This window comes from Pongo abelii, chromosome 1 (genome assembly GCF_028885655.2).
Source record: "Pongo abelii isolate AG06213 chromosome 1, NHGRI_mPonAbe1-v2.0_pri, whole genome shotgun sequence".
In the NCBI taxonomy this organism is placed as follows: domain Eukaryota; kingdom Metazoa; phylum Chordata; class Mammalia; order Primates; family Hominidae; genus Pongo; species Pongo abelii.
In genome coordinates this window covers 18,644,510-18,669,025 of record NC_071985.2, presented here as the reverse complement: position 1 = coordinate 18,669,025, position 24,516 = coordinate 18,644,510, and the positions used below count along the sequence as shown (strand labels likewise).

Below are 24,516 nucleotides of genomic sequence, written 5' to 3'. Positions count from 1 at the left end.
ACCGCGCACAGGGAGGTGAAGAATGCGACCACAGTGATACGTCCAACCTGGAAAACGGGCCTGAGAACCAAAGGGCCAACTTCTGGCCATGCATAACGAAGCAGAGCAGTCTCAGGGGAGAAGGCACTGGAAAAGCGTTGCCCGACAACTTTTCCCAGTAGAAACGGTGGGGATGGGAGGGAAACCAGCTCACCCCTTTTGACACACCTCTGCAGCTCAGCCGCGCCTCCTAGGGAGGTGGGCAGCCTCGCAGGAGCCCGCGCAAGGCTGCAATACCGCCCTCCGCCGCATGAGGGCAGCACGGCCTACCCGCGCAGCAGCGGCGGCCCCCGCGCCCCTCTTGGCCAGAGCCAGGCGCAGGCCAGCTTGCGGTGCCGTCGTTCATTGGCCGCGGAGCGGGCGCTGCCATGTTGGCGGAAGCGGACCCCCTGTGCCGTGGAAACTGGAGGTGGCCGCGGCCGCTCAGTCAGTCTGCGCAGGCTCCTGCGTTTTCTCGCTTGGATCTGGGCACTGAGAGGCGGTGGCCGGCGGGATGGAGAAAAGTAGGATGAACCTGCCCAAGGGGCCGGACACGCTCTGCTTCGACAAGGACGAGTTCATGAAGGTGCGCGCGGCGTCCGCTCCCCGGAGCCGGGCCATGGCGGTGCCTCTGCCCTGTGCCCTCTGTGGCCGTCTCTTCGGTCGGCTGCTCCTGCCTGCGCACGCTCAGTGTCAGGTCCTCCGCCGAGACCTCGCTGCACTTCGCAATGAGTCTTTTGGCGTCAGGTTTGGCAGGTGCAGCCTGGAGAAAGCACTTCTGTAAAATCGTGCATGTTACATGAAAAGGCCTGAAAGTTCTGGGCAAGTGGTTTTGAGCTGAATGTCAAAGCCACTGTTACCCGTTCCTGTTACCATGCAGTGCAGTCAGATTGCCAGTCCCCTTGTCGGAAAGAAGCTTGTTGACCGGGGCCTTGGAGCTCATTAAGTGTGTGTTGAATAAATCTCCGAGCTCACGTGCTTTCCTAGGGACTCGGGTCGGAAAGAAAAAGAACTTAATCTGAAGTTTTGCTTAACATTCAGCTAAAGCTTCCGGAATGGGATATTTAGAAGCTTAGAACATTCTTACTATTGCAGTACGACAAAGCAAACCATTACTCTTTAAAGAAGTTGCTCTACTTCTTTTTACATGATGCATTTGAAGAAGTTGGTAGTTGTAGGTCATAAACTTAGAGAAAAGAAATATAAACTGAAAACACTTCACTGATGATAAAGTTCATCAGGCACAGCCTTGGAAATGGCCAGGCTTTGAGTGAGAGCTAGGAGGAGCTTTGCTCCTATTTGGTGTATCCCTCTGGGTCTGCACTTAAACCATTCAAAAAATGTTTATATTTAATTTCCTGAGGACTAGGATTTTTGACACCTTTTAGTAGCTGCTTTCAGTGTTAAAAAGCGAAAAGTTTTAGCTTATTAGTAGACATCTACAATTTTGAGCAAGTGAGTTGAAATCTTACTCTGTCTTTCTTGGTGACTTATAATGTTTTCTATTTTTCTAAATTAATTAGCCTATCTCTTTTTGATAATGTTTGCATTCAGATTACATCTCCAAAGCTCTTTAAAAAAAAAAAAAAAAAGTGTATCTTCTCCGGTGTGACCATATCATTTTTCATATATAGGACTTATCTATACCCAGGAATAATGTACCTTATTCTTGTAAGTGATATTCCTATTAGACCACTGTGCTAAAAGGTGTAACTTCATTAGGACGTCTGAAAGAATGTACGGAATCAACTCATTGATCCAGAAACCCTTCGTTTTGCCTACTGGCTAAGAGCTACACTGAAATGAGGGTAGAAAAACAGCTAAGGGTACATGCTGGGGAGAGGTGCCCTGGAAGAGGAAAGGCCATACACAGAGATCAGGGGCCTTGTTGACGTCAAGAATCTCGGAGTACAGAATAATCTCAACTTGTCCATCTCTTGACTTCTTAAGGCTCAACACCAGCATCTTCTCTGACTCACTAGCCCCACAACCTTTCCCACTCTGAGTTGACAGAATGCCTTTGGTAAATGCAGCTTCAGGAAATGAAATCACAGAAATATAAGTTTTAAAATAGAACTTAGAGTGCAAACTGTGGGGGGAAGGTGGCCAGAATGCCAGCAGTTGCATATTTCGTCGCTCTGTGAATATGCCGTACATTTTGTAGTGCTTATAAAAGTGACAACATACACAGAAGAAAATACATAGAACAGCTGTTCTGTGTAAAATGTTGTTGGTTTTTTAGGTGGAGCTTGAAGATAAAGGTTATTTGCAATTTGTGTTTCCTTAAACATATATAACTATGTATAAGTTACATTTCCATGGCAGAAAGGATGGTTGAAACACTTGTCGTCTAGGCTATATTTCTATGTGTCTCATTCAACACATTTTGTAATTGGATAGGTTTTGTGCATGTGAGAAGGTTGGGATATGACATTTGCATTGGGAGATTTGAGATTGCTTGAAAATCCAGATTTAAGGTTGCTTGAAATCCACTCTCTTCTGGTATTACCTCTCTTCTGGTATTGATGGGAAACTGTGTTTAGGTTGCCATAGATCATGAGGGCATGCTAGTGCAGTGGTAGCAATGGTTCAGTCAGTGGGCATTCCATGATCACCTACTATGTGCAAGTTGCAACGGGCCTTGTATACTGACGAATTTGCACTTGATGCAATATTCATTGTGGAGTTATAGTCAGTTTAAAAGCAGGAAATGACATGATCATATATGTTGCAATTGGAACTGACTGGTGGCGGGAGGCTACTTAAAAAGTTATTTCAGTGGTTTTTATGAGATCTGAGAAATACAAGAGGGATAGTTTGGAAAAATATTACGTAAATGATCAAAAAGCAGGAGTGGCAGATGAACGAATCACTTGAGGGGTCAAAGGTGGTGATGGCATGATACTGTTGACTTTGTCAGCTTAATAAGATATACACACTGAGTAACATAGTGAGAACGCATTTCTACAAAATACTAAAAAATTAGCCAGATGTGGTAGCACATACCTGTAGTCTGAGCTACTTGGGAGGCTGAGATGGGAGGATTACCTGAGTCTGTGGAGGTCAAGGCTGCAGTGAGCCAGGATTGCAGCACTGCACTTCAGCCTGGGCAACAGAGTGAGACCCTGTCAAAAAAAAAAAAAAAAAAAAAGAAAGTAGAAACACTCTTAGAGAGTGTTGACAATCAGTAGATGAATTAGGATGTAAGATACTGGTATTAGGAGAGAGGTGGTAGGCTAACAGATAACTTAAACCCACTTACCTAGGTGTGCTGTGGAAATCACATCCTTCTGTCTCACGTATGACTTCATCTGTTTTACAGAAAAAATAGAGGCCATCAAGCGGCAGCTCCTTCATCTTGCTGACACCTCATTCTTGCATTTGTACCTGTTCTCACTCCCATAATTAACCTGTTGTGTAGGGCAGTGGTCCCCAACCTTTTTGACACTTTTGGAAGACAGTTTTTCCATGGACCAGGAGTGCAGGGGATGGTTTTTGGATGATTCAAGTGCATTACATTTATTGTGCACTTTATTTCTATAATTATTACATTGTAATACATAATGAAATAATTATACAACTCACCGTAATGTAGAGTCAGTGGGAGCTCTGAGCTTGTTTTCTTGCAACTAGACAGTCCCATCTGGGGGTGATGGGAGAAGTGACAGATCATTAGGCATTAGGTTCTCATAAGGAGTGCCTAACCTAGACCCCTCGCATGTGCATTTCACAGTAGGGTCCATGCTCCTATGAGAATCTAGTGCCGCCACTGATCTGACAGGAGGCGGAGCTCTGACATGGAGTGGCTGTAAATACAGGCTGCGCTCCTCCTGCTGTGCCACCCGGTTCCCAACAGGTAGTTGGGGACCCTGGTGTAGGGGTCTTTCCTTCCTCCTGAGGTCTGCCTCCCATGCTTGGATCCGGTGCTCTCTCCCTTCTCAGAACCCTGTTATTCCCACCCTCTCTACACTCCCTCCCATTGGCTTTCAGACACACTCCTATTTTAGTTTCTTCTACTAGACCCTCCAATCTCCAGTTAAAGCCCCTCGCTCTCTTCCGTCTCACAGCCAAATGCTTAAGGGTTGTCTTTGCTTTCTCTCCCTTTGCTCTTAAATTCACTTCATTCTGGCTTCTGGCCCCATCATTCCACTAAATACTTCTTACCAAAGTTAACTAGATGGAAGTCAATCCATCAGACCTTTTCTGCCTCCTTCCCTGACCTCAGTAGACCAAACGCTCCCCTCATTTGCTTTCTGAAACCTGGTGCTTTCTGGTTATCTTTTGGCCTCTCTGGTCTCCTTGTCTCTTTTGCATAATCATTCTCCTCCTCATAGCCATTAATTGGTGGGTGATGGACTCAGCCATGTGTCTGTTTCTTTTCACATGCTGTGCACTTTCCCCAGGTGACCCACTTCATGCAGCTTCAATGACCACATGTAGGCAGGTGAAATGTTCATACTTCTGGCCCAAATATCTTCCGATCTGCAACCCCATGTGCACAGCACCTTGACATCTCTTCTTGGCTATCTGTGGCACCTCAAACTTGGCATATTTAAAACTGAATTTGTGGGGGGAAGATGAAAAAAACCAACCTCCTCTCAAATCTAGCTCTCTTCTGGTATTACCTGTCTCAGGTAATAGTAGACCTGAGGTAATCCATCCATCTGGTTGTGAGTCGGAAAACCAGGAGTCATCCTTGATAACACCTCTCTCCTTCACATTCTTAAATCCAATCTGTTACTAAGCCTTAGGATTTCACTTCTCAAATATCTCTGAAATTTGTCTACTTCTCTCCATCTCTTCTTTTCCCACTTTCTGACTTACCGTTATCTCTGGCCATTATAATCTAGTGGCTTCTTACTATAGTCCCCTGGCATCCATTCTTGCCTTTTTCTAGTCCACTTTCTACATCACAGGCAGGGTGCCCTTTTCAAAATGCATCTTGGTGCTTGTATGTAACAGGTGCTTGTATGTAATCAGACTGCCACCTGTGTACACCATGAAAACTTGAGAAAGCATTTTCCAGAACATTTGGAAGTATTTCAGAGCAGCTTATTGCATTGATGGACAGTTTCTATTGATTAGTAGCTATCTTGGTTATTAGATTGAAAAAACGTAGTGTATATAGAGTTGGGTACTATCTGTGGTTTCAGGCATCGACCGGGGGTCTTGGAATGTATCTCCCTCAGATAAGGGGACCCCTTACAGTAGTTCAGAGGCTCCTCTGTATTCTAAGTGAGTGAATAGGGAATATTGAAACAGGAGGTATGTCCAAGAGAATAATGCCTAGCTGATTGAATAGCAGTGACCTGGAGATGTGGGCCGCAGTTTCAGCTCTGCTGACCACTCGTGTGATTTTGTGCAAATCACTGGCCTCTGCGGGCTTCAGTTTCCTCATTTGTGTCATGGGGTGATGCTTATCTCAGTACTCTTTGCAGTGTTTCTGGCTCTTGTCATTTTGTGTTTCTGTGAATAAAGAAACTTACAGTTGCCCCTCAGTATCCGCAGAGGATTGATTCCAGGACACCCCCCACCCCTTCACAGATAGCAAAATCTGCAGATGCTCAACACCCTCTTGTAAATGGTGTAGTATTTGTATATAACCTACTTACATCCTCTGGAATACTTTAAATCACCTCTAGATTACTTATACTACCTAATACAGTATAAATTTTGTTGTTATGCTGTATTTTTATTTGCGTTACTTTTTATTTTTTTAAAGAATATTTTCAATTAATGGCTAGTTGAATTAGAGGGTGTGGAATGCTCAGATACAGAGGGACAACTGTAGTAGATTCTTCCAGTTTGCAGATAAAGAAACTGAGGTCCAGAGGTGTTGTGACTTCCCCCAGAGTCACACAGCTAACTGGGGCAACCCAGGGCCCTTATCTCCTGACTCCCAGGCTTCAGTACTGGAAAAATAATCGTGTCATGCTTTCCTTTCTAGATGGTAGGAACTTTGGAATGTGTGATTTTGAATACTGAGAACAGCCTAAAAATGTCACATAGTCCCTATGCTAAAGCACATGCATTTTATCAGTAGGGACAAGATGGAGGGCCATCACTTATTTAAAACAAATTGTAACCCATCTAGTGATCTGGACTCTTGGCCTGTAGATGAGATACAGGAAAGCGGATATAAGTGTGAAGGCAGCACAGCCCAGTGTTGCTGAGTGCCTGGCACAGCGTGTGCTATCGTTTCACAGCAACTAAAATGTTGACCTTACAGGTTCATGGTTTCATTTTCAGTCTTCATGAAAAGCTTGAATTCTCTTTGGCTTCAGTTTGCAACAGAAATAAGGAATATATTTGAGACTGATTGTCACAGAATTTTCTAATTACCCACATGTGGAGTGATTTCCTAATGCGAAATACTTTTCTTGATGGTATGAGATCAGTACCATTGCTCATACAGTTTATTCAGTTGACCTTTGGTAGAAACAAGTTCTTTGGTACACAAAAAAAAAAAAGTTTTTTGAGCAGTTCTGGCTTTTGATTTTCCAAGTCACTTCTTGCAATATTATAAAATGTATTACTTGAATAAAATGTTGAACTCATGGTCCCTTGAGTTTTTATTACCTGGTATATTTCTTTGTTCAAAGTTAGATAAGCATCATGTAAGTAGATCTTTGTTGTTTAGTCATATAGCATTTAACATCAAATTTCTTTGAAGATTTAACTAAACAAATTAATCACAAAATGGGGCTTGGGCTTCCTCAGGTGTCCCTAATACACCCACAGCAGTGAGCACTTCAGAATGAGATCATTCTGCTTAAGAGCTCAAGAAATTCAGTTGAGAAAGTAAGCTAAAAGACCACATAGGTTATCATTAGTGTTAAATTGGGGTAAAAGGGAGAGAGAAAGAGAAGAAATCAGCTGGGACAGAGCACAAATATTTGTTAAATGGAAGTGACAGGTTATAGGTTTTCTTTGCCTTCTCATAAATACGTCAAACACAGGTATGGTATTGAACAGAGGATTTAGACATAAAATTGATTAATCCACTTAAACATAATAAGTTATTTAGAACTTAAGTGTTGCTATTTCATAAAACTTATAAGATCATCTGTCCGTAGATGCTGGAAAGCACTTTAGCATACATTTTTAATTTCTCAAGCTTCAGTAATTTGGTAACCAAATAAAGGTTTAGAATGAGCCTTGGAAGACACGAGTTCCAGACTAACTGGGTCATGTGTCAGTGAAGCCACCCTGCACTGGGGACAGCACTAGGTTTGAGGGCAGGGGCTGGAGGGAAGAGCTCCAGGGACGTTTTTGCCCATAGCTTGCTGTTGTGAGGAAGGGTTCCCTTCCCACAGTCTTTCCCATGGCTGATGCCTTCATGACATTCAGATCTCAGCTCAGATTCCACTTTGTAAGGGTCTTCTATCGCCTTTTCATCACTCACTTTCATAGGGTTCCGTTTTATTTTCTTTGTAGCACTTACCACTATTCATAATGTTTGTTTACATGTTTATTTTCTCATTTCCCCATTAGAATATATGCTCCTTGAGAACAGGAATGTTGTCTTTGCTTTTCATTGCTGTGCCTCCCTGTAATTACAGCAGTGCCTGAGTCAAACTGTGAATATTTATTTATTGGGTATCTCATTGTGGTTTTACTTTTGTTATTTATTTATTTTATTTTATTTTAGATTCAAGAGGTACATGTACAAGTTTATTATGTGGTTATATGTGTAATGGTGAGGTTTGTGCTTCTAGTGTATTCATCACCCAGATAGTGAATGTTGTACCCAATAGGTAATTTTTCAGCCCTAAACTTCCTCCAGCCCTTCCTGTTTCGAGTCCCCAGTGTCTATTAATTCCATCTTTATGTCCACGTGTACCCATCATTTATGTCCCGCTTAGAAGGGAGATGATGTGGTATTTGACTTTCTGTTTCGGAGTTAGTTCATTTAGGATAATGACCTCCAGCTCCATCCACGTTGCTGCAAAAGACATGATTTCATTTTTTATGGCTGCATAGTATTCTGTGGTATAAATGCACCACATTTTCTTTATCCAGTCCTCCATTGATAGACACGTTGATTCCATGACTTTGCTATTGTGAATAGGGCGTCAGTAACCATAGGAGTGCAGGTGTCTTTTTTTATATAATGATTTCCTTTGGGTGGATGTTCCCTAGTAGGATTACTAGGTCAAATGGTAGTTCTATTTTTAGTTCTTTGAGAAGTCTCCATACTGTTTTCCATAGAACCTGTACTAATTTATATTCTCACCAACAGTGTATAAGCATTCCTTTTTCTCACATCCAGTGTTGTTTTTTGACTTTTTAATAAAAGCTGTTCTGATTGGTGTTAGATGGTATCTCATTGTGGTTTTAATTTGCATTTCTCTGATGATTAGTTATGTTGGACATTTTTTCATATGTTTGTTGGATGCTTGTATGTCTTCTTTTGAGAAATGTCTGTTCATGTCTTTTGCCCACTTTTTAATGGAGTTACTTGTTTTTTTCTTGTTGATTTAAGTTCCTTGTAGACTCTGGATATTAGTCTTTTGTTGCATGTATAATTTCCAAATGTTTTCTCCCATTCTGTAGATTGCCTGTTTACTCTGCTATTTCTTTTGCTCTGCAGAGCTTTTTAGTTTAACAAAGTCTCATTTGTCTATTTTTGTTTTTGTTGCATCTGCTTTGAGGTCTTAGTCGTAAATCCTTTGCCTAGGCCAATGTCCAGAAGAATTTTTCCTAGGTTTTCTTCTAGGATTTTTATAGTTTCAGGTCTTACATTTAAGTTTTTAATCCATCTTGACTTAATTTTTATATATGGTGAGAAATAGGGGTCCAGTTTCATTTTTCTGCACGTAGTGAATATTTAATGTTTATCAAATATGCAGGGGCATTTATTCTTATCTAGTTGGCCCTTTGTCTTAAAGAATGGTTTGAAACACACAGACATACAGGAGCTCATACTAATCTTTTATGACTTCCCACCCATAGTTTATTTAGTCCACAGTTTAGCACATAATATTTTGTATTGGTATTTATCTCAATGAGACTGAACATGTTTTGAGTGCAGAGATCATGTCTTCAGCTTGATGTTGCCTCTTAGTAGTACCTCCCATCATTATGAATACAGAATGATGATGTCTGGGGGATTTGGGTTCTGTCACCGCTGCAGTAGCCGAGGTTGATAGTTTTCTATATTTGGAGAACATTTTACTTTTTGGCCGTCAGCATGGGGCAGCTTGGAGAATTTTGCTCTTCTGTTAAAAGTTCTATGAAATTTTCTCAGTGTTAAGGATATTGATATTTGGGTCTCAGGCGAGCTTTCAATGATTACTTCCCCAGTTCTCTTGTGTTAGTCATTGTTTGTCATCCTTGGGTGCAACTAGTTATTAAAGCAGCTAAACTTTTAAACTTTATTTGGTTTTAAATTTGATTGTCACTGCTATTCTAGTTAATGGTTCTTAGGTTTTCCACAGCTGGTTTGTTTTGCTGTCTTATTATCCTGTATTTGATTTGTTAGTCAACTTCTAGCTGCTTGGGGCATTTGTACTTTACCTGGATTTAAGTCAGAAATATCTCTGAGTATAAAGAGAAATGATTTTTCTTTTAATTTCTGGGCTTACAGACCATAATTCTTGACTTCTTCCAGCTTTTCAGACACAGGCATGTATATTTTAACAAGAAAAAAGTCTACTTTTAAAAATATTGCTTTTTAACTAAAATAGCTTATTTTCAAAAAGTGGGTACTATTCCATTCAGGAAAAAAAATTTATCTACCTTAGTATTTTTAAATTAATAGACTATTTTTTGGAGCAGTTTTAGTTTTATAGAAGAATTGAGCAGAAAGCACAGAGGTCCCGTCTATCCCCTCCTGCCTCCCCCTTCACAGTTTCTCCTAGTAACATCTTGCATTAGTATGGTACCTTTGTTACAATTGATGAACCAATATTGAGGCATTATTTTTAACTGAAGTGCCATAGTTTTTATTACAGTTCATTCTTTGTGTTCTACATTCAGTGGGTTTTAATAAGTACATAGTGTCACGTATCCACTATTACAGTATCACACAGAACAGTTTCACTGCTTTACAAACCCCTTGTGCTCTGCCTGTCCATTCTTTCCCCTCTCCCGGCACCTTCAGCACCCCCAGCACCCTCCCATCCCTAACCCCAGGCAACTACTGATCTCTTTAGTCTCCATAGTTTTGCCATTTCCTGAATATCATGTATGCAGTAGGAATCATACAGTATATATAGCCTTTTCAGATTGACTTCTTTCACTTAGAAATATACATTTAAGATTCCTCCATGTCTTTGTAGCTTGGTATAGCTCATCTCTTTTTATCACTGAGTAATGTTCTATGTATGGATATACCACAGTTTGTTCATCTATTTACGTATTGAAAGAAATCATATTTGCTTCCAAGTTTTGGCAGTTAGAATAAGGCTGCTATAAACATTCACATGCAGGTTTTTGTATGGACATACATTTTTAACCCATTTGGCTAAATACGGAGCACAATTGACAAGACTCTGTTTAGTTTTGTAAGAAACTGCCAAGCTGTCTTCCAAAGTGACTTCCATTTTGCATTCTTACCAGGAATGAAGGAGAATTCCTACTGCTCCATAACTTCAGAAGCATTTGGTATTGTCAGTGTTTTGGATTTTAGTCATTCTCTTCATTGGTGTCTTGTTTTAATTTGCAGTTCCCTAATAATAACTCATGTTGAGCATTTTTTCAGATCTTTTGCTCATTTTAAAATTAGGTTTGATTTCATACTGCTTGTCCACCCCAGCTTTATTTAGGTATGATTGTCAAATAAAAATTGTATGACAAATAAAAATTATATACAGGGTGATGATTTGATAATGTGTATACCTTGTGAAATAATTACCATAATCAAGGTAATGTATTCATCACCTCACATAGTTAACCCCCTCTTTTTATAGTGAGAACACTTAAGATCTACTCTCTTCAAGAATAGTGTATTAACTATACAGTATATTATTTCAAGAATACAGTATATTATTAACTGTAGTCATCGTGCTATACATTAGAACTCCAGAATTTATTTGTCTTATAAACTGAAAGGTTATATCATTTGACATTACTCCCAACGCCAATCCCCATTCTCCAGCACCTAGTAACCACTATTCTACTTTTTGTTTCATTGAATTTGACTTCTTTATTTTTCGTTTTTTGGTTTTTTTTTTTTTGAGACAGAGTCTTGCTCTGTTGCCCAGGGAGGAGTGCAGTGGCACCATCTTGGCTCACAGCAACCTCCGCCTCCAGGCTTCAAGCGATTCTCATGGCTCAGCCTCCCAAGTAGCTGGGATTACAGGCGCATGCCACCACGCCGGGCTAATTTTTGTATTTTTAGTAGAGACGGGGTTTCGCATGTTGGCCAGGCTGGTCTTGAACTCCCGACCTCAAGTGAACCACCCACCTTAGCCTCTCAAAGCACTGGCATTACAGGCGTGAGCCACTGCGCCCAGCCAGAGTTTGACTTTAGATTCTACTAAGACAGTCCATATTAGTGAGTGTCTAATGTTGTGCTGCTAAAACAGAATACTTGGGAATGGATAATTTATAAACTATAGAAGTTTATGTGGCTTACAGTTTTGGAGGTTGGGAAGTTCAAGATCAAGAGGCCACATCTGGTGGAGGCTTTCTTGCTGTGTCAAAATGGGGTGTAGGGCATCATGTGGCAGAAGTTGGATGGGAGGAGCATACAAGAGCAAGAGAGGGATGAACTCACTTTTATAACCCTCTCTCAAAAATGAATCCACTAGCATGGTGACAGCATGAATACATTCATGAGGACAACGCCCTCATGACCACTTCTTAAAGGTCTCCTCTCAACTCTTGTATTGGAGATTAAATTTTCTTCTATGTTTAAGTTCTTTGTAGATTCTGGATATTAGCCCTTTGTCAGATGGATAGATTGCAAAAATTTTCTCCTGTTCTGTAGGTTGCCTGTTCACTCTGATGATAGTTTCTTTTGCTGTGCAGAAGCTCTTTAGTTTAATTAGATTCTGTTTGTCAATTTTGGCTTTTGTTGCCATTGCTTTTGGTGTTTTAGACATGAAGTCTGTCCCTGCCTGTGTCCTGAATGGTATTGTCTAGGTTTTCTTATAGGATTTTTATGGTTTTAGGCCTTACATTTAAGTCTTTAATCCATCTTGAGTTGATTTTTGTACAAGGTATAAGGAAGGGGTCCAGTTTCAGTTTTCTGCATATGGCTAGCCAGTTTTTCCAACACCATTTATTAAATAGGGAATCTTTTCCCCGTTGTTTGTGTCAGGTTTGTCAAAGATTAGATGGTTGTAGATGTGTGGTGTTATTTCTGAGGCCTCTGTTCTGTTCCAATGGTCTATATATCTGTTTTCGTACCAGTACCATACTGTTTTGGTTACTGTAGCCTTGTAGTATAGTTTGAAGTCAGGTAGTGTGATGCCTCCAGCTTTGTTCCTTTTGCTCAGGATTGTCTTGGCTATGCAGGCTCTTCTTTGAGAAGAGTTTTTTCCAATTCTGTGAAAAAAGTCAATGGTAGCTTGATGGGGATAGCATTGAATCTGTAAATTACTTTGGGCAGTATGGCAATTTTCATGATATTGATTCTTCGTATCCATGAGCATGGAATGTTTTTCCATTTGTTTGTGTCCTCTCTTATTTCCCTGAGCAGCGGTTTGTAGTTCTCCTTGAAGAGGTCCATCACATCCCTTGTAAGTTGTATTCCTAGGTATTTTGTTATCTTAGTAGCAATTGTGAATGGGAGTTCACTCATGATTTGGCTGTTTGTCTGTTATTGGTGTATATGAATGCTTGTGATTTTTGCACATTGATTTTGTATCCTGAGACTTTGCTGAAGTTGTTTATCAGCTTAAGGAGATTTTGGGCTGAGACGATGGGGTTTTCTAAATATACAATCATGTCATCTGCAAACAGAGACAATTTGACTTCCTGTCTTCCTATTTGAATACTCTTTATTTCTTTCTCTTGCCTGATTGCCCTGGCCAGAACATCCAATATTATGTTGAATAGAAGTGGTGAGAAGAGGGCATCCCTGTCTTGTGCCAGTTTTCAAAGGGAATGCTTCCAGTTTTTGCCCATTCAGTATGATATTGGCTGTGGGTTTGTCATAAATAGCTCTCATTATTTTGAGATACGTTCCATCAATACCTAGTTTATGAGAGTTTTTAGCATGAAGAGGTGTTGAATTTTGACAAAGGCCTTTTCTGCATCTATTGAGCTAATCTTGTGGTTTTTGTCATTAGTTCTGTTTATGTGATGGATTACGTTTATTGATTTGCGTGTGTTGAACCAGCCTTGCGTTCCAGGAATGAAGCCAACTTGATTGTGGTGGATAAGCTTTTTGATGTGCTGCTGGATTTGGCTTGCCGGTATTTTATTGAGGATTTTTGCATTGATGTTCATCAGAAATATTGGCCTGAAATTTTCTTTTTTTGTTGTGTCTTTGCCAGGTTTTGATATCAGGATGATGCTGGCCTCATAAAATGAGTTAGAGAAGATTTCTTCTTTTTCTATTGTTTGGAATAGTTTCAGAAGGAATGGTACCAGCTCCTCTTTGTACCTCTGGTAGAATTCAGCTGTGAATCCGTCTGGTCCTGGACTTTTTTTGGTTGGTAGGCTATTAATTGCTGCCTCAATTTCAGAACTTGTTATTGGTCTATTCAGGGATTCAACTTCTTCCTGGTTTGGCCTTGGGAGGGTGTATGTGTCCAGGAATTTATCCATTTCTTCTAGATTTTCTAGTTTATTCACCTAGAGGTGTTTATAGTATTCTCTGATGGTAGTCTGTATTTTTGTGGGATCGGGGGTGATATCCCTTTATCATTTTTTATTGCACCTATTTAATTATTCTCGCTTTTCTTCTTTATTAGTCTGGCTAGAGGTCTGTCAATTTTGTTGATGTTTTCAAAAAACCAGCTCCTGGTTTCATTGGTTCATTGATTTTTTGAAGGGTTTCTCATGTCTCTATCTCCTTCAGTTCTGCTCTGATCTTAGTTATTTCTTGTCTTCTGCTAGCTTTCGAATTTGTTTGCTGTTGCTTCTCCAGTTCTTTTAATTTTGATGTTAGGATGTCAATTTTAGATCTTTCCTGCTTTCACTTGTGGGCATTTAGTGCTATAAAGTTCCCTCTACACACTGCTTTACATGTGTCCCAGAGATTCTGGTACGTTGTGTCTTCATTCTCCTTGGTTTCAGAGAACATCTTTATTTCTGCCTTCATTTCATTATTTACCCAGTAGTCATTCAGGAGCAGGTTGTTCAGTTTCCATGTAGTTGTGTGGTTTTGAGTGAGTTTCTTAATCCTGAGTTCTAATTTGATTGCACTGTGGTTTGCGAGTCTGTTATGATTTTCATTCTTTTGCATCTGCTGAGGAATGTTTTACTTCCAATTATGTGGCCAATTTTAGAATAAGTGCACTGCAGTGCTGAGAAGAATGTATATTCTGTTGATTTGGGGTGGAGAGTTCTGTAGATGTCTATTAGGTCCTCTTGGTCCAGAACTGAGTTCAAGTCCTGAATATCCTTGTTAATTTTCTGTCTTGTTGATCTGTCTAATATTGACAGTTGGGTGTTCAAATCTCCCACTATTGTTGTGTGGGAGTCTAAGTCTCTTTGTAGGTCTCTAAGAACTTGCTTTATGGATCTGGGTGCTCCTGTACTGGGTGCATATATATTTAGGATAATTAGCTCTTGTTGCATTGATCCCTTTACCATTATGTAATGCCCTTCTTTGTTTTGATCTTTGTTGGTTTAAAGTCTGTTTTATCAGAGATTAGGATTGCAACTCCTGCTTCTTTTTGCTTTCCATTTGCTTGGTAAATATTCCTCCATCCCTTTATTTTGAGCCTATGTGTGTCTTTGCACATGAGATGGGTCTCCTAAATACAGCACACTGATGGGTCTTGACTCTATCCAGTTTGCCAGTCTGTGTCTTTTAATTGGGGCATTTAGTCTGTTTACACTTAAGGTTAATATTGTTATGTGGAATTTGACCCTATCATTATGATGCTAGGTGGTCATTTTGCCCATTAGTTGATGCAGTTTCTTCATAGTGTTGATGGTCTTTACAATTTGCAATGTTTTTGCAGTGGCTGGTACCAGTTTTTCTTTTCTACGTTTAATGCTTCCTTCAGGAGCTCTTGTAAGGCAGACTTGGTGGTGACAAAATCTCCCAGCATTTGCCTGTCTGTAAAGGACTTTATTTCTCCTTTGCTTATGAAGCTTAGTTTGGCTGGATATGAAATTCTGGGTTGAAAATTGTTTTCTTAAAGAATGTTGAATATTGACCCCCAGTCTCTTCTGGCTTGTAGGGTTTCTGCTGAGAGATCCACTGTTATTCTGATGGGCTTCCCTTTGTGGGTAACCCGACCTTTCTCTCTGTCTGCCTTTAACATTTTTTCCTTCATTTTAGCCTTGGTGAATCTGATGATTATGTGTCTTGGGGTTGCTTTTCTCGAGGAGCATCTTTGTGGTGTTTTCTATATTTCCTGAATTTGAATGTTGACCTGTCTTGCTAGGTTGGGGAAGTTCTCCTGGATAACATTCTGAACAGTGTTTTTGCACTTGGTTCCATTTTCCCCGTCACTTTAAGGTACACCAATCGAATGCAGATTTGGTCTTTTCATCTAGTCCTGTATTTCTTGGAGCTTTGTTCTTTCCTTTTTATTCTTTTTTCTCTAATCTTGTCTTCTCACTTCATGTCATTAAGTTGGTCTTCAGTCTCTGATATCCTTTCTTCCACTTGATTGATTCGGCTATTGATACTTGTGTGTGCTTCACGAAGTTCTTATGCTGTGTTTTTCAGCTCCGTCAGGTCATTTATATTCTTCTGCAAACTGGTTACTCTAGTTAGCAATTCATCTAACCTTTTTTCAAGGTTCTTAGCTTCCTTACATTGGATTAGAACATGCTCGTTTAGCTTGGAGGAGTTTGTTATTACCCACCTTCCAAAGCCTACTTCTGTCAATTCGTCAAACTCATTCTCCGTCCAGTTTTGTTCCCTTGCTGGTGAGGAGTTGTGATCCTTTGGAGGTGAAGAGGCATTCTGGTTTTTGGAATTTTCAGCATTTTTGTGCTGGTTTCTCCCCATCTTTGTGGATTAATCTACCTTTGGTCTTTGATGTTGGTGACCTTTGGATGGAGTCTGAGTGGACGTGCTATTCCTTTCTGTTTGTTAGTTTTCTTTCTGACAGTCAGGACCCTCGGCTGCAGGTCTGCTGGAATTTGTTGGAGGTCCACTCCAGACCCTGTTTGCCTGGATTTCATCAGTGGAGGCTGCAGAACAGCAAAGATTGCTGCCTGTTCTTTCCTCTGGAAGCTTCGTCCCAGAGGGGCGCCTGCCAGATGCCAGCCAGAGCTCTCCTGTGTGAAGTGTCTCTCGGCCCATACTGGGAAGTGTCTCCCAGTCAGGATACACGGGGGTCAGGGACCCACCTGAGGAGGCAGTCTGACCCTTACCAGAGCTCATACGCTGTGCTAGGAGGTCCGCTGCTCTCTTTAGAGCCATCAGGCAGGGATGTTTAAGTCTGCTGAAGCTGTACCCACAGCCATCCCTTCCCCCAGGTGCTCTGTCCCAGGGAGATGGGGGTTTTATCTATAAGACCCTGACTGGGACTGCTGCCTTTTTTTTCAGAGATGCCCTGCCCAGAGAGGAGAAATCTGGCAGTCTGGCCACAGCGGCCTTGCTGAGCTGCAGTGCACTCCGCAAGCTCCTGAACATCTTGTTCAATAGAATACTCAGCATCCATATAAAACATGAATGCAAATTTATATGAATTATGAAAAGACATCCAAGTTGTATTGTTATATGAGGAAAAGCAGTTTACATAACAGGATGAATATTAAGATTCTGTGTGTGCATGTGACACATAGAAAAACATCTGGAAGGATGTGAATCACAATGTTAGGTAGAGAAAAAAATTAATAGTGCTTATCTCTACAGCATGAGAATTTCGGTGATTTTTTTTTTTTACTCTGATGGAGATTTTTAATATAGTTCTTTGTTGTTTGAAAGTTTTACATTGAACATTTGTTACTTTAAAATTAAGAGGAAACGTTTCTATTTTGAGAAGAACCTGACTGAATTGTGTTGTTTTGAAAAAGAAGTTCACTTTTAGAATTTTAGGCAACAGGAGAGGATGTTCTCAGTCAGGGGCCACCCTTGGCACCTTGATAAAGTGGACAAACACCTTCATACTGTCATGTATAAGCCAAGATACTTTCTTCCTGCAGCAGCGTGGCCTTGTAAATGACGGGAATGGGCTTTCTTACTCTTTCTTCCATTTCATTTGTATACGTCACTGTGATATCATTGCCATAATTTTTTCTTCTCCGGTTTTATTTTTCAGGAAGATTTCGATGTCGATCATTTTGTGTCTGACTGTAGGAAGCGGGTCCAGCTGGAAGAACTGAGAGATGACCTGGAGCTCTACTATAAACTTCTGAAAACAGCCATGGTCGAACTCATCAACAAGGATTATGCAGATTTTGTCAATCTTTCAACAAACTTGGTAAACTTTAAATCCACGGTCCCATTTACACACATACAATTTCTTTCTCACTCATACTTATTCTTAGAAGTGTTGTGTGTTTTTAGAAACCTTTTAGTTGATGTCCTCACAGAAATTTGAAGAGATCACTAATGTCATCAATAAAATAACCAAACTTTCTTGATATACAATTTTGCTTTTTTACTTATTTAAGACTATTCTAAATTAAATATTTTTTGAATTTGATATTATTAGTGAAAAACAAAGGCTAGCAATAGCAGACTGGTTGTTTTTGTTAGCTGCTGATTACCATGAAATCTCTCTGGCTTAGACCAATTTGCAAGAGCAAATATCAACTGTTCTTAAGGAAGTGTTTAATTTACTTTCAGATGCATACGCTAGCCACAGCTAGATTGAGGGAACATTGGCCAATATTGATCTTTAGGAGGCTTGGTTTTATAAAATGTAAGAATAGTTTGTCATGAGCATATCAGCTGTTTATATAAGTAGGTTAGAAGTGCTTATGTTTTAATACTCCCGAAGTTTGCCTTTTGGTCATCCTGTTCCTATTTTATTTTACTTTTAAAACTCTCTCCAAAGAAGTACAGAAAGTAGCCATCTCCATGGAAATTTTAAGAAGCATTAAAATTAATGAGCCATATTTGCATTTGGGAAATGTATGTCTAAGATAAATGTTGTAGTAGGATTAGAAACCTAGAAAATTATATTTCCATTCTATTTCATTTGGATTTTTCTCAAGGGTTATAATGGTTAGGATAGATATACTCCTTGAGACTTTCACATCAACTGGTTGAATATTGTAAAGTACAGACAGATAGCTCTTTATCTCCAGTTAAAATTTCTCAAATTCATTAAAATATTTTATTCAGAGGCAAATTGTGCCTAAGGAGGCTTTTATTTATTATGACTTCTCTTATTTTTATAGTTTTCATGTACATCAAAGGTTTTTTCACATTCTATCAACAATGTTTATTATAAAATAACATTTGTTATTTAGTTACTTAGCAATATATGGTTGTTCATTTTGTTGTACAGAAAGAATAACCTAAGTCTAGCACTACATTGATCATTAAGTAGATACTTAGCTGTTACTCTTGATTGTGAAGTGTGTGTGCCAACATGATTTCTGCCTTTAGGTTGGCATGGACAAAGCCCTTAACCAGCTTTCTGTGCCTTTGGGACAATTACGAGAAGAGGTTCTGGTAAGTTTCCCGAATAACATTAAACAGTTTACCCTAAAGCATGATATGCTTGTTTGCCCCTCCAAAAAAGAATTCCTTTAATCTGTTAGGTTGTTGATTTTTGTTTTTTGAATGTTTAGTAATTATAATACTTATCCTCAGAAAAGTTATAAATCGTTCTCTATTTTTTCTGTGTGATACTATAACTAAAAAAATTTATGTTTGATTTGAATATGACAGTTTCTTAGAGTAGACAGCTTTAAAATGTGGGGGGAGGAGAAGAAGGCTATTTGAAAACTCAACTTGTTACTGTCAGCTCACTCATATGTAGGTAGTCACTAATTTAAGAATAGCTTCTATTTTAAAAGTTTGTAGTTTTACAAATATTTTCCCAAATAATATTTTGTATATTGTTAGGTTCCTAGACTAGTCCACAGAAGCTCTTTAAACCCTCATGTAACCAAAGGATAATATACAATTAATGTAATAACTAATTGTATTTATTTTAATGTTTCTATGAGATAATGTCTGCTGTGAGTTGGGACTCCCCATGTCTAAGCCATTGGAGACAGGGACTCCATCCGGATGAACAGTAGAGAAGGGAGTTTTGGCATCATTTTCAACAGAAAAGTGTGCTACCCTGTCCTGTCCCTGCTGGTCCACCCCACAGTCTGTGTCAGGCACCCTGACTTCCATGCTGTCTTAGCATTGATGAACTGTCATAAACTTGGTTCATTGCACCATTATTACCTGTGTATGTCACCATTAGATTATGCGCAGCTTGTGTAGCCTTATGCACTTAGCCCCTAAGACAGTCCCTGGCACATAGTATGCTCACAGTAGGTGACATAAGTAAACATTCAGTGCATGCGTAGTGCTGAAAAAAAAAATGCAGAATAATAGAAATGTCAGTGTTTAGAAGTCCATAGGAATAGCAGGCAAGAAATAATTCTTAAAAGAGAGGTCTCGAGTTGTGCCTCGAACTAACAAATATTTTCAAATGTTTACGTCTTGTTTGATTTTTTAAAAAAGCTTTTAAAGTACTTCTTCTTGGCATGGAAGGAAAATTGTTTTTGTGATCCACTGTTGGATTCCACACTCTGGGTGGCTTTTACATGGCTCTTGGGTGGCTCTCCTGCCTTCTTTTCAGTGTACCTCTTCCTACCCCCCAGCCTTGGAGATAGGGTGTTTTCCGAGCCTCAGTCCTCAGTCCTCAGCCCTGTCCTCTTCCTCCTCTCCTCTCCTCTTCTCTCCTCTCCAAGTGCTCTCCCATGGAGGTGGATTCACTCTCCCGAATTCTGCTCTGTCATTGTTGACTGCTGTCTCACCTGCAGGCTCTAGTCTTTTCCTTGCCACCTGCCAGCACCATATGCTCTCCCTCCTTCCACAGCTGTCTCTATAGCCACCTTTTTCCTGATTGGTTTGGCAATAGACCTGTTCTTCCTTTTTGACCTCCAACTCATGAAGCTACTCTGTGAGATTCTACAGCCGTTGAGAAATGAGACTATTTCTATCTTGTTCACCATTGCATCCTCATTGGCTTGCACAATAGCTGACATTTAATAGGTATTTTATAACATTTGTGGGATGAATGAATTCATTTTTCTATAGAATTTTTGTGATTTCTCCGGTTTATTCTAGTTTTTCCATTACTTTCATTTTGGCCCTAATTTCTGATTAATTCATTAGCTTCTGGACATGTTTCTGCACCTATAACCTCTCCCTTTTCCTTGCCTCCCGTTCTTGACTTCTTGATTCTGAATTTTCCCAAAACAACTTTTTCATGACATGTTAGTACCAAAAATGTGTAGAATCTGGTCTAAAGTCTTATCTGGTCATAGTCCTCTTGAATTAACCCTTCCTGTTTTATTTCTACTTTTGTCCAAATTGATGCCTGCAGTACCCCTGGATGTATTCCTCACTGGTCCTGAAATATGTCATAACTGTTCTATCTTCCTGCCTTGTCTTCTGATAATCTTTTCTCTATGCTTGTCAGCATCCATAAATTTTTAGAATCTACCTCAAGTCTCATCTCCTCCACCAGACACCCTTATACCTTGACTCCGGTTATCCTTTCTTTACCCTGACCGCCTGTGATGCTCGCTGTATATATATATTAATTTTCTTTTGGCAGCCAATCCTGCATGACCTTGGCTTTATATGTCATTTTCCCCTTAAATCTTGAGACACAAACAGCAATTGTGTCTAATATTTTGTAATTTGTCAATATCTGTGTAATACTGGCCTGTAGGTGTTAAGTCCTGTGGAATTGAATTAAATGTGTAAATTTCATAATGTTACAAAACAATCTCTGCAGTACTTTTTTTTTTGTCTTTTAAAGAGCCTTAGGTCGTCTGTCAGTGAAGGAATTCGGGCAGTTGATGAACGAATGTCTAAACAAGAAGACATTAGGAAAAAAAAGGTATACTCAAATATTATAATATTAAAGCATTGATTCACTATAGCACCTTGTAGTAACAAGCACTTTCAGGCATACGGTCTGATTTACTCTTCTTGATACCTTTGCAGAGAGGAGTGTGATGTCTCTCTTTTATAGTAAAGTGTTTTCTAAATGTATTTATTAGATGTATTTATATATTTATTTTTCTTTTGATAACTTTAGTACCCAAGCACACTTTTTAAAATCTCAAGGGAGAGAAGCCTGTTTTAGAGAGCTTCTGTTTAATTCTCCTTTAGATGCCTTCTCAGCTTTTGTCCAAAGATTCAAGAATGTAGTGCATTGCTAGAAAAGATTGTGTACTTCTTGAGAAGGGGATTTTTGCCTGTTTTATCCACTTACATCCCCAATGTGTAGAAGAATGTCTTGGTTCATGGTAGATGCTTTGTAACTATTTAATGAATGACTTTATTTTTGTTATTTTATGAGTTTTTATAATGTTCCTTGATAATATCTGCCTTATGTAATAAATGTCTTTAATGAATTGGCACTTACGTTTATCGGTATATCATGCACATGTAAATGAAGAGGACAAATATGATCGGAAACTAAAAACATGAAAAAAGGATCTTATGAACATAAATGTAGTTCCAAAATAAAGGTTTATTTAAGATGGGGAAAAGAGGCCAGGTGTGGTGGCTCACACCTGTAATCTCAGCAGTTTAAGAGGCTGAGGCAGGCAGATCGCTTGAGCTTAGGACTTTGAGAACAGCCTGGGCAACATAGCAAAACCCTGTCTTTACAAATAATACAAAAAAATTAGCCAGATGTGGTGGTGTGTGCCTGTAGTCCAGCTACTTGGGAGGCTGAGGTGGGAAGATCACTTGAGCCTGGGAAGTTGAGGCTGCAGTGAGCCGAGATCACAGCACTGCACTCCAGCCTGGGTGATAGAGTGAGACCCTGTCCTAAAAAAGATGGAGAAAAGAAAGAAGGAATAAGGATAATATTAAAAACAAAAAAAAATAAGTTTTTTTAAAAATTCTAAAATTGTGATAGAATATTGAAATATGTTTGTTCTAGAAAGCCAAAAGATTTGCATTCTTGGGAATTTAGTGTTATGTAGAAATACTAAAAATATAGAAAGCTATAGGTAATTTTACGTTGACTTTTGACTTTGTATTTTCCTGCACTTAGGATGATGAAATAAGATAATTAAGATTAAACATGACAATAACTTTTTTCCTTAATTTTTATTTATAGATGTGTGTATTGAGGCTTATACAAGTTATTCGGTCAGTTGAGAAAATTGAAAAAATCTTAAACTCTCAAAGTTCTAAAGAAACCTCTGCACTAGAAGCAAGCAGGTAAGTATTTTTTACTAAATAACTCATAAATTAATACTTCACATCCAGGGTAAAAATTTTTTTAGTTAGAACTCATTTCTGATAAAGAAGAAAATCCCAATCTATGGCTTAGTGTTTTTAAATGTAGCTCAAGCAAAGCAGAGTGCATGAAATGGTAAAGCTTATACATATTATTATATAGCCTTGATGGTCGTAGGCCACTGTTCCAACACAGCACCTTTCAGGGAGTCAGAGAACGTGTACTTTCTGTGGAAGGTTTTTATTTTTGAAATTGCCTTACCCATGGACTAGTGAAATCCCTACTGACCTTCAAGGTGTGGAATAGCAGTCATCTTATTTAGACAGGCCCAGAGTATTCCAGTTGATGTATCTTGAGGTTCAAAACGCACGAGTGTTATTAAGAAATAGTGCAGGACATATTTCACTGAAATTTATAAACAGCAAAGAAAAAGCTTGCAAAATAAGCAAAAGATGACTGTTTCCTTTGTTATACTGTAGTGTCTTATTACCTTCCCACGCTGAATTTAAAATCAGTCAGGTAGTTGAGTGACTCAGAAAATGAATTGAATGGATCATTACGAACATTAATGGGAAACTCCATGGTGCAGTGGAAAGAGCATGGGCTTACGTTGCATGTACCAGCTGGGTAGCCTGAGTCAGGTTACTTCACTCTGTGTCTTGGTGTTGTCATCTCTCATATAAGGCTAATAGGAACTCCACTTGCAAGACTAGTAGCCATAGAGTAGACCCTCATACATGTCTAGTTTGGGCCTAACACAAGCATCTCTGAAAGTCACATTGATAGCCATCATATTTTTCCTTGACTAATATGGGATAAGCTACAGGAAAACCAACTAGGACCAAATGGAATATATCTGCAGTTCAAAGTCCTGATCGTACTATCAAGACAAGTTGGATTTCTTAATTTTAGGAATCAGAATTTTAGATTTGGAGAGACTGTAGAGACAGTATGCTGTGTATCTCTCATTTTATAGATGAGGAGATGAGGCATCCGAAAAGGAAATTATTCTCATGTCCTAGGTCTCTACTTTCTTTCCTGATCGAGACGTATAAATAAGTGGTCAATCACTGCCATCTTTTTTCTTCAGCCTGTAGTACTTCTGCTTCTGTCCCTTCTGTTCCCCTTCATCTGCGCTCATCAGAGTCCCCATCAGTGTCAGTTCTGAGAGCCCAGTGGAGCCCTTTTCCACTAACTGCTCTGCTTCTGTCTTCCACTCAACAGCGTTGACAGCCCCTCCCAACTGTGTCCTCACTTGGCGTCTGTGATACCTGCCTCCTCATTTTCTTTTCCTCCTTCCCCATTCCTACTCTGTTCCTTTGATGGACTCCAGTGCCCTTTTTCATGCCAGCTTTCTCCAGGGCACTGTTCTTGGGACTGTGCTCTTGATCAGCACTTTCTGGGTAACCTCATCCAACCCCATGGTTTTAATGGCCTCCTGAATGCTGATCTCTTTATCTGCAGATGAACTTCTGTAGTCCTCAGACTCATCAGTCTGATGACTGCAAGGAGTCTAGTGGACGTTCTCCAGGCACTTCACATTCATCATGTTGAAAACTGAGCTCTCATCTTCTTTCCCTGCCTCTCTCCACCAGCAAAAACATTTTACTCCTCCCTTTCGTTCCTTGTCTTAGGAAACGGTGCCTTTATTTCCTGCACTAACGGGGCTAGACATCTTGGGGGAGTCATTTTCTCCTTTTTTAAACTTCATCTCCTTCTTGCATTCACTAGGCAAGCCCTGGAGAGTCTGCTGCTCTAGCGCCTCTGAGATTGAGAGATGTCTGCCTCCCCTCTCAGTTCTCCCATTGCCTCGTTTCAGGCAGTGGCCTCCTGACTGACCTCTCATTTTCTCTAGGACAACTAACTCTGGCTGCCAAATGGATCTTTTAGATTTGTCTAATTACATCTTACTATGTGATTGGGAAACAATGGTTTCCTAGTGTTTTTAGGGTAAATCTTAAACTCCCAAGCTGCTCCTTGCCACTTCTATATTCTTCACTAAAGCTATTTGGAACTACTTGTGGTTCCC

At 39.7% G+C, this 24,516-nt stretch overlaps 1 protein-coding gene across 2 annotated transcripts in view; it reads left to right on the top strand.

Annotated features, from left to right (window-relative positions):
• Nucleotides 1-363: 363 nt before the first annotated feature.
• The window catches only part of COG2 (component of oligomeric golgi complex 2), a 51,156-nt gene continuing 27,003 nt past the window's right edge, over nucleotides 364-24,516 (top strand). Inside the window, exons 1-5 of one of the 2 annotated variants that reach the window (XM_002809310.5) lie at nucleotides 364-604; nucleotides 17,364-17,525; nucleotides 18,662-18,727; nucleotides 21,048-21,128; nucleotides 22,365-22,468. In XM_002809310.5, the coding sequence (XP_002809356.3) occupies nucleotides 533-604; nucleotides 17,364-17,525; nucleotides 18,662-18,727; nucleotides 21,048-21,128; nucleotides 22,365-22,468 (485 nt within the window). In that variant the 5' untranslated portion in view covers nucleotides 364-532. The remainder of the gene's footprint in view (nucleotides 605-17,363; nucleotides 17,526-18,661; nucleotides 18,728-21,047; nucleotides 21,129-22,364; nucleotides 22,469-24,516) is intronic. The other variant, XM_024257535.3, reaches the window with a different exon arrangement.